Here is a 15,390-nt window from a genome sequence, read left to right as displayed (position 1 = left end):
CTATGACACAGGACGAAGAGTAGTCTGATGTTTTTTGTGGACCTATTGCAAAAATGTTAAAAATACTCTACATAAAAGAGGCAAAATTCAAGTCAAAGATCCTCTATGACACAGGACAAAGAGTAGTCTGGTGTTTTTTGTGGACCTATTGCAAAAATGTTAAAAATACTCTACATAAAAGGGGCAAAACTCTAGTCAAAGATCCTCTATAAGACAGGACGAAGAGTAGTCTGGTGTTTTTTGTGGACCTATTGCAAAAATATTAAAAATACTCCACATAAAAGAGGCAAAACTCTAGTCAAAGATCCTCTATAAGACAGGACGAGGAGTAGTCTGGTGTTTTCTGTGGACCTATTGCGAAAATGTTAAAAATACTCTACATAAAAGAGGCAAAATTCAAGTAAAAGATCCTCTATGACACAGGACGAGGAGTAGTCTGGTGTTTTCTGTGGAGCTATTGCAAAAATGTTAAAAATACTCTACATAAAAGAGGCAAAATTCTAGTCAAAGATCCTCTATAAGACAGGACGGGGAGTAGTCTGATGTTTTTTGTGGACCTATTGCGAAAATGTTAAAAATACTCTACATAAAAGAGGCAAAATTCAAGTCAAAGATCCTCTATGAGACAGGACCAGGAGTAGTCTGGTGTTTTCTGTGGACCTATTGCAAAAATGTTAAAAATACTCTACATAAAAGAGGCAAAATTCAAGTCAAAGATCCTCTATGACACAGGACAAAGTATAGTCTGGTGTTTTCTGTGGACCTATTGCAAAAATGTGAAACATTGTCTACATAAAAGAGGTAAAATTCAAGTCAAAGATCCTCTATGACACAGGACGAAGAGTAGTCTGATGTTTTTTGTGGACCTATTGCAAAAATGTTAAAAATACTCTACATAAAAGAGGCAAAACTGTAGTCAAAGATCCTCTATAAGACAGGAGTAGTAGTCTGGTGTTTTCTGTGGACCTATTGCAAAAATGTTAAAAATACTCTACATAAAAGAGGCAAAATTCTAGTCAAAGATCCTCTATGACAGGACGGGGAGTAGTCTGGTGTTTTTTGTGGACCTATTGCAAAAATGTTAAAAATACTCTACATAAAAGAGGCAAAACTCTAGTCAAAGATCCTCTATAAGACAGGACGAGGAGTAGTCTGGTGTTTTCTGTGGACCTATTGCGAAAATGTTAAAAATACTCTACATAAAGGAGGCAAAATTCAAGTCAAAGATCCTCTATTTGACAGGACGAGGAGTAGTCTGGTGTTTTCTGTGGACCTATTGCAAAAATGTTAAAAATACTCTACATAAAAGAGGTAAAATTAAAGTCAAAGATCCTCTATGACACAGGACGAAGAGTAGTCTGATGTTTTTTGTGGACCTATTGCGAAAATGTTAAAAATACTCTACATAAAAGAGGCAAAATTCAAGTCAAAGATCCTCTATGAGACAGGACAAAGTGTAGTCTGGTGTTTTCTGTGGACCTATTGCAAAAATGTGAAACATACTCTAAATAAAAGAGGTAAAATTCAAGTCAAAGATCCTCTATGACACAGGACGAAGAGTAGTCTGATGTTTTTTGTGGACCTATTGCAAAAATGTTAAAAATACTCTACATAAAAGAGGCAAAACTGTAGTCAAAGATCCTCTATAAGACAGGAGTAGTAGTCTGGTGTTTTCTGTGGACCTATTGCAAAAATGTTAAAAATACTCTACATAAAAGAGGCAAAATTCTACTCAAAGATCCTCTGTAAGACAGGACGGGGAGTAGTCTGGTGTTTTTTGTGGACCTATTGCACAAATGTTAAAAATACTCGACATAAAGAGGTAAAATTCAAGTCAAAGATCCTCTATGACACAGGACGAGGAGTAGTTTGGTGTTTTCTGTGGACCTATTGCAAAAATGTTAAAACTACTCTACGTAAAAGAGGCAAAACTCTAGTCAAAGATCGTCTATAAGACAGGACAAGGAGTAGTCGGGTTTTTTTTTTGTGGGTTTATTGCAAAAATGTTACAAACACTCTATTACATAACAGGGGATCTTTGTTGTTTTTAGGAAATAAGCATGAAATAAAATGCAAGTCAAAGATCTTCTATATGACAGGAGTGCTCTACTTTTTTAAAGAAGTTATTGTAAAAATGCTGGTCAAAGATCCTCCATATGACAGGAGTGCTCTACCGTTTTTAGGATCCTATTGCAAACATGATAATCCAAGATCCTCTATATGCCATGATGAGGAGTAGTCTGGTGTTTTTTGTGGACCTATTGCAAACATTTTAAAAATACTCTACATAAAAGAGGCAAAACTCTAGTCAAAGATCCTTTATAAGGCAGGACGAGGAGTAGGCAGGTGTTTTTGTAAGTCAAAGATCCTCTGTATGACAGGAGTGCTCTACTGTTTTTCAGAAGCTATTGCAAAAATGTTAAAGATGCTCTACATAACAGGAGTGCTTTACTGTTTTTAGGAACTAAGCAAAAAACACAATGTTGGTCAAAGATCCTCTATAGGATGGGAGTGATCTACTGTTTTTAAGAAGCTATTGCAAAAATGCTAGTCAAAGATCCTCTATACGATAGGAGTGATCTCCTGTTTTTCAAAAGCAATTGCTAAAATGTTAAAGATGCTTTGCTGTTCTTACGAAACAAGCAACAACAAAGAAATGTTGGTCAAATATCCTCTATATAACAGGAGTGATCTACTGTTTTTAAGAAGCTATTGCACAAATGCTAGTCAAAGATCCTCTTTATAACAGGACGAGGAGTAGTCAGGTGTTTTTTGTGGACCTATTGTAAAAATGTTAAAAAAAATACTTAACAGGAGTGCTTTGCTGTTTTTAGGAATTAAGCAAAAAAAAAAAAATTCTAGTCAAAGATCCTCTTTATGACAGGACTGTGCTACTGTTTTTCAGAAGCTATTGCAAACATTTTAAAGATGCTCTACATAACAGGAACACTTTGCTGTTTTTAGGAATTAAGCAACAAACAAAATGTTGGTCAAAGATCCTCTATATGACAGGAGTGATCTACTGTTTTTAAGAAGCTATTGCAAAAATGCTAGTCAAAGATCCTCTATATAATAGGACGAGGAGTAGTCAGGTGTTTTTTGTGGACCTATTGTAAAAAATTTAAAAATACTTAACAGGAGTGCTTTGCTGTTTTTAAGTAATAAGCAAAAAAATCTAAATGCTGGTCAAATATCCTCTTTATGACAGGACTGTACTACTTCTTTTCAGAAGCTATTGCAAACAATTTAAAGATGCTCTACATAACAGGAGCGCTTTGCTGTGGTTAGGAACTAAGCAAGAAATAAAATGTTGGTCAAAGATCCACTATATGACAGGAGTGATCTACTGTTTTTAAGAAGCTATTGCAAAAATGCTAGTAAAGATCCTCTATATGACAGGAGTGATCTCCTGTTTTTCAAAAGCAATTGCAAAAATTTTAAAGATGCTTTGCTGTTTTTAGGAACCAAGCAACAAAAAAAATGTTGGTCAAAGACCCTCTATATGACAGGAGTGATCTACTGGTTTTAAGAAGCTATTGCAAAAATGCTAGTCAAAGATCTTCTATATAACAGGACGAGGAGTAGTCAGGTGCTTTTTGTTGACCTATTGTAAAAATGTTAAAAATACACAACAGGATTGCTTTGCTGTTTTTAGGAATCAAGCAAAAAAACAAAATACTAGTCAAAGATCTTCTAAATGACAGAACTGTGCTACTGTTCTTCCAGAAGGTATTGCAAAAAATGTAAACATGCTCTACATAAAAGGAGTGCTTTGCTGTTTTTAGGAACTAAGCAAAAAATAAAATGTTGGTCAAAGATCCTCTATACAACAGGAGGGATCTACTGTTTTTAAGAAGCTATTGCAAAAATGCTAGTCAAAGATCCTCTATAAGACAGGAGTGATCTCAGGTTTTTCAAAAGCAATTACTAAAATGTTAAAGATGCTTTGCTGTTTTTAGGAACCAAGCAAAAAACTAAATGTTGGTCAAAGATCCTCTATATGACAGGAGTGATCTCCTGTTTTTCAAAAGCAATTGCTAAAATGTTAAAGATGCTTTGCTGTTTTTAGGAACCAAGCAAAAAACAAAATGTTGGTCAAAGATCTTCTATATGACAGGAGTGATCTACTGCTTTTAAGAAGCTATTGCAAAAATTCTGGTCAAAGATCATCTATAAGACAGGAGTGATCTCCTGTTTTTCAAAAGCAATTACTAAAATGTTAAAGATGCTTTGTTGTTTTTAGGAACCAAGCAAAAAACTAAATGTTGGTCAAAGATCCTCTATACGACAGGAGTGATCTCCTGTTTTTCAAAAGCAATTGCAAAAATGTTAAAGATGCTTTGTTGTTTTTAGGGACCAAGCAAAAAACAAAATGCTGGTCAAAGATCCTCCAAATGACAGGAGTGATATCCTGTTTTTTCAAAAGCAATTGCAAAAATGTTAAAGATGCTTTGCTGTTTTTAGGAACCAAGCAACAAAAAAAATGTTGGTCAAAGATCCTCTATATGACAGGAGTGATCTACTGTTTTTAAGAAGCTATTGCAAAAATGCTAGTCAAAGATCTTCTATATAACAGGACGAGGAGTAGTCAGGTGTTTTTTGTTGACCTATTGTAAAAATGTTAAAAATACACAACAGGATTGCTCTGCTGTTTTTAGGAACTAAGCAAAAAAACAAAATACTAGTCAAAGATCCTCTAAATGACAGGACTGTGCTACTGTTCTTCCAGAAGGTATTGCAAAAAATGTAAAGATGCTCTACATAAAAGGAGTGCTTTGCTGTTTTTAGGAACTAAGCAAAAAATAAAATGTTGGTCCAAGATCCTCTATACAACAGGAGGGATCTACTGTTTTTAAGAAGCTATTGCAAAAATGCTAGTCAAAGATCCTCTATAAGACAGGAGTGATTTCCTGTTTTTCAAAAGCAATTACTAAAATGTTAAAGATGCTTTGCTGTTTTTAAGAACCAAGCAAAAAACTAAATGTTGGTCAAAGATCCTCTATACGACAGGAGTGATCTCCTGTTTTTCAAAAGCAATTGCTAAAATGTTAAAGATGCTTTGCTGTTTTTAGGAACCAAGCATAAAACAAAATGTTGGTCAAAGATCCTCTATATGACAGGAGTGATCTCCTGTATTTCAATAGCAATTGCTAAAATGTTAAAGATGCTTTGCTGTTTTTAGGAACCAAGCAAAAAACAAAATGTTGGTCAAAGATCTTCTATATGACAGGAGTGGTGATCTACTGTTTTTAAGAAGCTATTGCAAAAATGCTAGTCAAAGATCCTCTATACGACAGGAGTGATCTCCTGTTTTTCAAAAGCAATTGCAAAAATGTTAAAGATGCTTTGCTGTTTTTAGGGACCAAGCAAAAAACAAAATGTTGGTCAAAGATCCTCCAAATGACAGGAGTGATATCCTGTTTTTTCAAAAGCAATTGCAAAAATGTTAAAGATGCTTTGCTGTTTTTAGGAACCAATCAAAAAACAAAATTTTGGTCAAAGATCCTCTATGTGACGGGAGTGATCTCCTGATTTTCACAAGCCATTGCATCATTGTTAGTCAAAGATCCTCTATATGACAGGAGTGATCTCCTGTTTTTCAAAAGCAATTGCTAAAATGTTAAAGATGCTTTGCTGTTTTTAGGAATCAAGCAAAAAAAAATGTTGGTCAAAGATCCTCTATGTGACAGGAGTGATCTCCTGTTTTTCACAAGCAATTGCAAAAATCTTAAAGATGCTTTGCTGTTTTTAGGAAACAAGCAAAAAACAAAATGTTGGTTAAAGATCCTCTATATGACAGGAGTGATCTCTTGTTTTTCAATAGCAATTGCTAAAATGTTAAAGATGCTTTGCTGTTTTTAGGAACCAAGCAAAAAACAAAATGTTGGTCAAATATCTTCTATATGACAGGAGTGATCTCGTGTTTTTTTAAAAGCAATTGCAAACATGTTAAAGATGCTTTACTGTTTTTAGGAACCAAGCCAACAACAAAATGTTGGTCAAAGATCCTCTATATGACAGTAGTGATCTACTGTTTTTAAGAAGCTATTGCAAAAATGCTAGTCAAAGACCTTCTATATGCCAGGACGAGGAGTAGTCAGGTGTTTTTTGTGGAGCTTTTCTAAAAAATGTTAAAAATACTTAACAGGAGTGCTTTGCTGTTTTTAGGAACTAAGCAAAAAAAAAAAAAAAAATATGATAGTCAAAGATCCTTTTTTTTTCTTTGTCATGAAAAAGGGACGTTTTTGTCATGAAAAAGGGAGGTTTTTGTGGTCGGTGCACAAATTGTAAGTGTATATTGTGTTTTTTATGTTGATTTAAAAAAAAAATAATAATAATAATAATAAAAATGAATACAAAATTCTTCTGCGGCCCGGTGGTTGGGGACCACTGCTCTATATGACAGGAGTGATCTCCTGTTTTTCAAAAGCAATCGCAAAAATGTTAAAGATGTTTTGCTGTTTTTAGGAACTAAGCAAAAAACAAAATGTTGGTCAAAGATCCTCTATATAACGGGAGTGAGCTACTGTTTTTAAGAAACTATTGCAAAAATGCTAGTCAAAGATCCTCTATATGACAGGAGTTATCTCCTGTTTTTCAAAAGCAATTGCTAAAATGTTAAAGATGCTTTGCTGTTTTTAGGAACCAAGCAAAAAACAAAATGTTGGTCAAAGAGCCTCTATATGACAGGAGTGATCTATGGTTTTAAGGAGCTATTGTAAAACTGCTAGTTAAAGATGCTCTACATAACAAGACTACTTTGCTTGCTGTTTTTAGTTGGGGGGTAAAAAGGCAAATCAAAGATAATCTATGTGACAGGAGTGCTCCTCCTGCTCCTAATGCCTTGCTCAACAGCACAAGGGTCAAACATTTGTGTCACCTGAGCGGTCGTAGCTCTCGTGGCAGGTGTGCGTGATCTGGGCGGCCAGGTCCAGGTAGTGCTGGCGCCGGTCGGGGGCCCCGTCGTCAGCCCCCAGCCCGATCATGCCCCCGGAGAAGCAGGCCAGGTGACCCATCTTGTGGTCCAGGATGCCCCCCCTCCACTCCGCCATGTAGGTCAGACCCCCCGGGGACTTCTGCACCAGGTTGGCTTCGATGGCCTGCAACACATCAACTTCAGTCCATAGGAGAAATATTCTAATTCTAACACACACACACACACACACACACACACACACACACACACACACACACACACACACACACACACACACTCCCAAAGCGTCATGTGATAACACACAAAAGCTGTTTAAATAGCGAGTCACGGGGGTAAACGAGCGTTGTGTAATTAGCAGCTGACTTAACCCCTAATTATTACTAGAGATACAAAAGAAAGCAGAAAAATGGAGGGGAAGAAAGGGAAGCAACATATATTAACCTTGTAGATTGTTATAGTAAGAACAGGTCAAGCTTTGTCAGTGTGCTGTGTGTAGTCCAGTTTACCCTAGGGCAACAACATTAATTTATGCTTGATGAAACGTGATTGCGTACATGAGTGTATGTATGTATATGTACTTGTATGTGTATATGTATGTTTGTACAATGTATGTATGTGTACATGTATGTGAATATGTATGTTACAAATATATGTTACAAACCCCCAACCAGTGAAGTTGTCACGTTGTGTAAATGGTAAACTTTGCTATTTTTTGCAAATATTAGTTCATTTGGATGTTTCAACGCGTTTTTCAAAAAGCTGGCACAAGTGGCAAAAAAGACTGAGAAAGTTGAGGAATGCTCATCAAACACTTATTTTCGAACATCGAACAGGTGGGTGCCATGATTGGGTATAAAAGCAGTTTGCATGAAATGCTCAGTCATTCACAAACAAGGACGGGGTCGAGGGTCACCACTTTGTCAACAAATGCCTGAGCAAATTGTTTGAGAACAACATTTATTAACCAGCTATTGCAAGGAATTTAGGGATTTCACCATCTACGGTATGTGATATCATCAAACGGTTCAGAGAATGTGGCGAAATCACTGCACGTAAACCATATTATGCACCTTGGATCCCTCAGGCGCTACTGCATCAAAAAGTGACATCAGTGTGTAAAGGATATCACCACATGGGCTCAGTCCTGATGTGTGTGTCCAGTTTGGTGAGTTTCGAAGCATTTTAAGGGTGTCAAATTACAGCTCAAAAGAGGTAAAAATGACATTTTTAGGAAACTTTTGTTTTGAAGCGTTTTTTGCCAACTTCCTGTTGATTTTTGCTGAAGGGTATCAGGGTATGAAATCTAGGACTAAGTGAGACCTACATAGAGGTTTTTGTTTCATGTCTCTATGACATTCCTACCAGAAGTTACAAGCAGTTTTGTCCATGTTTTCTTCCTAAGAGCAGTTTTGTCAGTGTTTTATTCCTAGGGGGCGCTACAGGGCAATTTTGAGTTTTTTTTTTTTTTTTTTTTTTTATTACATCTCAATTTTTGCCAGTCCTGATGTGTGTGTCCAGTTTGGTGAGTTTTGAAGCATGTTAAGGGTGTCAAATTACAGCTCAAAGAGCCACAAATGACATTTTTTTAGGAAACTTTTGCTTTGAAGGGGTTTTTGCCAACTTCCTGTTGATTTTTGCTGAAGGATGTCAATGAATGAAATCTAGGTCTAAGTGAGACCTACATAGAGATTTTTGTTTCATGTCTCACAGACATTCCTAACGGAAGTAACAAGCAGTTTTGTCTGTGTTTTCTTCCCAACAGCAGTTTTGTCAGTGTTTTATTCCTAGGGGGCGCTAGAGGGCAATTTTGAGTTTTGGGGTTTGGTTTTTTTATTACATCTCAATTTTTGCCAGTCCTGATGTGTGTGTCCAGTTTGGTGAGTTTTGAAGCATTTTAAGGGTGTCAAATTACAGCTCAAAGAGCAACAAATGACATTTTTTTAGGAAACTTTTGTTTTGAAGGGGTTTTTGCCAACTTCCTGTTAATTTTTGCTGAAGGGTGTCAATGAATGAAATCTAGGTCTAAGTAAGACCTACATAGAGGTTTTTGTTTCATGTCTCACAGACATTCCTAACGGAAGTAACAAGCAGTTTTGTCTGTGTTTTCTTCCCAACAGCAGTTTTGTCAGTGTTTTATTCCTAGGGGGCGCCAGAGGGCAATTTTGAGTTTTGGGTTTTTGTTTTTTTTATTACATCTCAATTTTTGCCAGTCCTGATGTGTGTGCCAAGTTTGGTGAGTTTTGAAGCATTTTAAGGGTGTCAAATTACAGCTCAAAGAGCCACAAATGACATTTTTTTTAGGAAACTTTTGTTTTGAAGGGGTTTTTGCCAACTTCCTGTTGATTTTTGCTGAAGGATGTCAATTAATGAAATCTAGGTCTAAGTGAGACCTACATAGAGGTTTTTGTTTCATGTCTCACAGACATTCCTAACGGAAATGACAAGCAGTTTTGTCTGTGTTTTCTTCCCAACAGCAGTTTTGTCAGTGTTTTATTCCTAGGGGGGCGCTAGAGTGCAATTTTGAGTTTTGGGGTTTGTTTTTTTTATTAGATCGCAATTTTCGCCAGTCCTGATGTGTGTGTCCAGTTTGGTGAGTTTTGAAGCATTTTAAGGATGTCAAATTACAGCTCAAAGAAGAAAAAATGAATTTTTTTAGGAAACTTTTGTTTTGAAGGGTTTTTTGCCAACTTCCTGTTGATTTTTGCTGAAGGATGTCAATGAATGAAATCTAGGTCTAAGTAAGACCTACATAGAGGTTTTTGTTTCATGTCTCACAGACATTCCTAACGGAAATAACAAGCAGTTTTGTCTGTGTTTTCTTCCCAACAGCAGTTTTGTCAGTGTTTTATTCCTAGGGGGGCGCTAGAGTGCAATTTTGAGTTTTGGGGTTTGTTTTTTTTATTAGATCGCAATTTTAGCCAGTCCTGATGTGTGTGTCCAGTTTGGTGAGTTTTGAAGCATTTTAAGGGTGTCAAATTACAGCTCAAAGAAGAAAAAATGAAATTTTTTAGGAAACTTTTGTTTTGAAGGGTTTTTTGCCAACTTCCTGTTGATTTTTGCTGAAGGATGTCAGTGTATGAAATCTAGGTCTAAGTGAGACCTACATAGAGATTTTTGTTTCATGTCTCACAGACATTCCTAACGGAAGTAACAAGCAGTTTTGTCTGTGTTTTCTTCCCAACAGCAGTTTTGTCAGTGTTTTATTCCTAGGGGGGCGCTAGAGTGCAATTTTGAGTTTTGGGGTTTGTTTTTTTTATTTGATCGCAATTTTCGCCAGTCCTGATGTGTGTGTCCAGTTTGGTGAGTTTTGAAGCATTTTAAGGGTGTCAAATTACAGCTCAAAGAAGAAAAAATGAAATTTTTTAGGAAACTTTTGTTTTGAAGGGTTTTTTGCCAACTTCCTGTTGATTTTTGCTGAAGGATGTCAGTGTATGAAATCTAGGTCTAAGTGAGACCTACATAGAGGTTTTTGTTTCATGTCGCTACGACATTCCTACTGGAAGTTACAAGCATTTTTGTCCGTGTTTTCTTCCTAGGGGGTGCTAGAGTGCAATTTTTAGTTTTGGGGTTAGGTTTTTTTGATTAAATCTCAATTGTGTGTGTCAAATTTGGTGAGTTTTGAAGCATGTTAAGGGGGTCAAATTACAGCTCAAAGAGGCGGCGGTAAAATAATAATAGAACCTTAGAAATACAAAAGGGTCCTCTGTCCCAAAGGGAGATTCGGTCCCTAATAATGTGTTCATTCCACCACTGTATATATCGGTATCAATATTTAAGAGTTGGACAATATCGGAATATCGGATATCGGCAAAAAAGCCATTATCGCAGATGTCTAGTTATGATCTGAGACTTTCTGGTCCAAAAAGTGCACCAAACCCATCCGAGAACAACAAAGTGTTATAAGTGTGAGTTAGCAGACGTGAGGAGTCCTACCTCCAAGGCGCTGTAGTACATCCTCTTGGCGTCCTCGTCCGTCTTGTCCGACATCAGGTAGGACTTGATCAGGTACTCGTAGAAACTGTCCCCCAGTCCGCCGATAGAGACGTGATCTGGAAGAAGACCAGAGTCTTTAAGAAGTCCTGTCCTACAATTAGACCCTCCCACCCCTTTCATGCCCCCCCCGCCCCTCGCCTTTTGATCACTTTCGCATATTTTCCGGTCAAAATCGGAAAGGATCCAATTTCCCGGAGTAATTGAATTTATTATCATTTCAAAGAGCCCTGAGCGGCGGGGTTTTGAAGGCAGGCATTAATAAGCGAGAGGCAATCGACGGACGGCTCAGTGGCTTCAGACGAGGGCGGCGGCCTCTGCGGCGCGGTAAATAGCGAGCGCCGAAAAATACTTTCAATGGAGCAGGAAAACCAATCAAAACACATCAGGGGAAGCAAATCACTTTTTTTTCCCGGGACTTTTTAGGTGACGTCGTCGTGAAAAACAATGTGATGATAGCCATAGAAGTGGTATTGATATCAATGCAGGGATTATTGATTTTAATGCAGGGATTATTGATATCAATGCAGGGATTATTGATGTCAATACAGTGGATTATTGATATCAATGCAGGGATTATTGATATCAATGCAGGAATTATTTATTTTAATGCAGGGATTATTGATATCAATGCAGGGATTATTGATATCAATGCAGGTATTATTGATGTCAATACAGTGAATTATTGGTATCAATGCGGGGTTATTGATGGCAATACAGTGGATTGTTCATATCAATACAATGGATTGTTGATATCAATGCAGGGATTATTGATATCAATACAGTGGGTTATTGATGTCAATACAGTGGATTATTGATATCAATACAATGGATTATTGATATCAATGCAGGAATTATTGATATCAATACAGTGGGTTATTGATGTCATTACAGCGGATTACTATATCAAAACAAAGGAGTTTTGATATCAATGCAAGGATAATTGATATCAATACAGTGAATTATGGATGTCAATACAGTGGATTATTGATTTCAATACAATGGATTATTGATATCAATGCAGGGTTTATTGATATCAATACAGTGGTGTATTGATGTCAATACAGTGTATTATTGATATCAATGCAGGGATTATTGATATCAATACAGTGGAATATTGATACCAATACAATGGATTATTGATATCAATGCAGGGATTATTGATGTCAATATAGTTGATTATTGATGTCAATAGAGTGGATTATTGATTTTAATAAAGGGAATAATGATATCAATACAGTGGATTATTGATATCAATACAATGGATTGTTGCTATCAATGCAGGGATTATTGATATCGATACAGTGGGTTATTGATGTCAATAGAGTGGATTACTATATCAGAACAAAGGATTTTTGATATCAATGCAGGGATTATTGATATCAATACAGTGGATTATGGATGTCAATACAGTGGATTATTGATATCAAAGCAATGGATTAGTGTTATCAATGAAGGGATTATTGATATCAATACATACATGTAACAATCTACAAACAACTCTTAAATGATCTCCATTTAGTGTTTATGTGAAGAAAAGAAGCTGTCAGGCAGACATTTTTCATGTTTGTCGCAGTTATTTTGTTTTATCTCGTCTTTTCTTACGTTGGACCCAGTTTCCGCTGACCGGGCTGAGGAAGTTGGGGTAGAGGCCTTGGGGTTTGTCGATCTTATTCAGCACCTTCCGGATGTTCATCACCTGCAGGGGGGAACACGCAGCATCTCTCAGTGGGAATGTTCCAGAAGAAAAAGCAGATCCAAGATGGCCAGACCTTCTCCTTGTACACGGGGTCACCCGACAGCTGGCTGAGGTGGACAAACTCCAGGTGCAGAGTGCCGAACTCGGCCAGGATGCTGCTGCCGGCCGACGCCCAGCCCCAACTCCAACTGTTGTCACTGCGAAACACACCAACCGTCTCATTTGCATAATTGCCCGTGACACATGGGCATGCACTGTAATCGATGCAGAAAGTTAAAAAAAAACAAAAAAACATGAACATTTAGTGAAGGGATTCACATGGCTCACACAAGATCCACTCATTTCGCAATACTGTCTGCTGAAAACGATGGAAAGCGCCACTCTACATATCAACAACCGTAGTTGGAATTGCCACTAAACACATTTTCAGATATTCAACACTCCACTGCCATATAGTGGCTAAAGTGGTTAGTGCGACCCCAGCAATTTGTCACATTTCATGTGTCAGGTAAACGGCGACGAATGGGGCCATATGGTAAACGTTAAATGGGTTGTACTTGTATAACGCTTTTCTACCTTCAAGGTACTCAAAGCGCTTTGACACTATTTCCACATTCACCCATTCACACACTGATGGCGGGAGCTGACGTGCAAGGCCCTAACCAACATCAGGAGCAAGGGTGAAGTGTCTTGCTCAAGGACGAAGTTGGTAGAAGGTGGGGATCGAACAGGGAACCCCCAGGTTGCTGACACGGCCACTCTCCCACCCCGCACCACGCCCTCCCCCATATGAGTCCCCTTTTTATTGAATGGACTTTATCGTCATTATATTTGCATATAACAAGATTAAAGACGGCAGCGCGGTGGAACAGGGGTTAGTGCATGTGCCTCACAATACAAAGGTCCTGAGTAATCCTGGGTTCAATCCCGGGCTTGGGATCTTTCTGTGTGGAGTTTGTGTGGGTTCCCTTTGGGTACTCCGGCTTCCTCCCACCTCCAAAGACATACACCTGGGGATAGGCCCCTCCCACCTCCAAAGACATGCACCTGGGGATAGGCTCCTCCCACCTCCAAAGACATGCAACTGGGGATAGGCCCCTCCCACCCCCAAAGACATGCACCTGGGGATAGGCTCCTCCCACCTCCAAAGACATGCACCTGGGGATAGGCTCCTCCCACCTCCAAAGACATGCACCTGGGGATAGGCCCCTCCCACCGCCAAAGACATGCACCTAGGGATAGGCTCCTCCCACCTCCAAAGACATGCACCTGGGGATAGGCCCCTCCCACCCCCAAAGACATGCACCTGGGGATAGGCCCCGCCCACCTCCAAAGACATGCACCTGGGGATAGGCTCCTCCCACCGCCAAAAACATGCACCTGGGGATAGGCTCCTCCCACCTCCAAAACATGCACCTGGGGTTAGGCTCCTCCCACCTCCAAACACATGCACCTGGGGATATGCTCCTCCCACCTCCAAACACATACACCTGGGGATAGGCTCCTCCCACCTCCAAAAACATACACCCGGGGATAGGCCCCTCCCACCCACTAAATGGTCCCTAGTGTGTAAATGTGAGTGTGGATGTTGTCTGTCTATCTGTGTTGGCCCTGTGATGAGGTGGCAACTTGCCCAGGGTGTACCCCGCCTTCCGCCCGGTTGTAGCTGAGATAGGCTCCAGCGCCCCCCATGACCCCTAAGGAAATAAGCGGTAGAAATGGATGGATGGACTTTGGAGGTGTAGAAATGACCACTTACAATCGCTAATGCTACCCACAATAGAAAAGCCAATGTATTTTAGCATTGAGCTAACACATTTTTTAATTTTTTTTTTGAAAAGTGGAGCCCTGCTTTAGTTACGCCGAAGCATTTTTTTGAGTCAATTGCTGAGTTGGCATTGAAAATTGCTACATTCGGTCATTAGCTACAGGTAAGTTGGCTAAGTCCGCTCTCACTGCTGCTAGAGTGACCGCCAAGTGCCAAAGTGCAAAGAGGGTGACATTACACACAGTTTGAACAGTAACACTGTGTTTTAATATTTATTAAGAGATTCTTTGGCATACCACTAATCACTGACCTACACTAATTGTGTACCATCATATTTCTGTACTTTAAAAAACAAATAATATATTTAAGAACATGCTTTTTTGGTATTATTTCCAAGTTATGAATAAAACAAACACATTTTCTGTTAAATAACACTATTTTTAACTATAAAACATCTTCAAATAGGCTAAACTATGACTTAAAGGAAACAAATATGCATTATTGCAAATATACTGTATTGATAAGAAATATAATAGTAGAACGAATTGAGTTAGATTTTTTTTTGTTAAAAAAAACTTTACTAAAATATATTTGAAAAATCTGCAAATTATGTATAACAGTTAAACTGATGTGCCGAAAAAACATGGCAGCGTTGGATTTTACGTTAATCGGTGCCATGTTGGACTGGCAGGATTCAATCTGTGCCAAAAAAGTACCAAACTGGTTACCAAAGAAGCATATTTTTAGGGGACTGCCAAGCAAAACTGAGCAAAAACATGGCCGCCATTAAACAAAATTGTCCAGAAGTCAACAAACATGAGCCCGAATGCCTATAATACCTAGATAATATTCATGTTAGCATGTCATTTTGAACACAACCAACAGGGGGCGCCACTAATACCATGTAGGAATAGTGAGGACCTGTGTGCGCCCACCAGGTTGCCCAACCCTGGTGTTGGTCTTCCCTCCACTGCCCGCCATACTTGCCAACCCTCC

At 38.5% G+C, this 15,390-nt stretch overlaps 1 protein-coding gene across 1 annotated transcript in view; it reads right to left on the bottom strand.

Annotated features, from left to right (window-relative positions):
- LOC133561705 (mannosyl-oligosaccharide 1,2-alpha-mannosidase IA) overlaps window positions 1–15,390 on the bottom strand; it is a 349,703-nt gene that overhangs the window by 20,390 nt on the left and 313,923 nt on the right. Inside the window, exons 6-9 of the mRNA XM_061915171.1 lie at window positions 12,700–12,823; window positions 12,533–12,626; window positions 10,871–10,986; window positions 6,881–7,100 (exon numbers count right to left, since the gene is read on the bottom strand). Of these exons, the coding sequence (XP_061771155.1) occupies window positions 6,881–7,100; window positions 10,871–10,986; window positions 12,533–12,626; window positions 12,700–12,823 (554 nt within the window). The remainder of the gene's footprint in view (window positions 1–6,880; window positions 7,101–10,870; window positions 10,987–12,532; window positions 12,627–12,699; window positions 12,824–15,390) is intronic.

Source organism: Nerophis ophidion, linkage group LG11 (genome assembly GCF_033978795.1).
Source record: "Nerophis ophidion isolate RoL-2023_Sa linkage group LG11, RoL_Noph_v1.0, whole genome shotgun sequence".
Taxonomy (NCBI): Eukaryota; Metazoa; Chordata; class Actinopteri; order Syngnathiformes; family Syngnathidae; genus Nerophis; species Nerophis ophidion.
The sequence above is the reverse complement of the archived record's forward strand: the minus strand, read 5'-3'. Positions and strand labels throughout refer to the sequence as shown.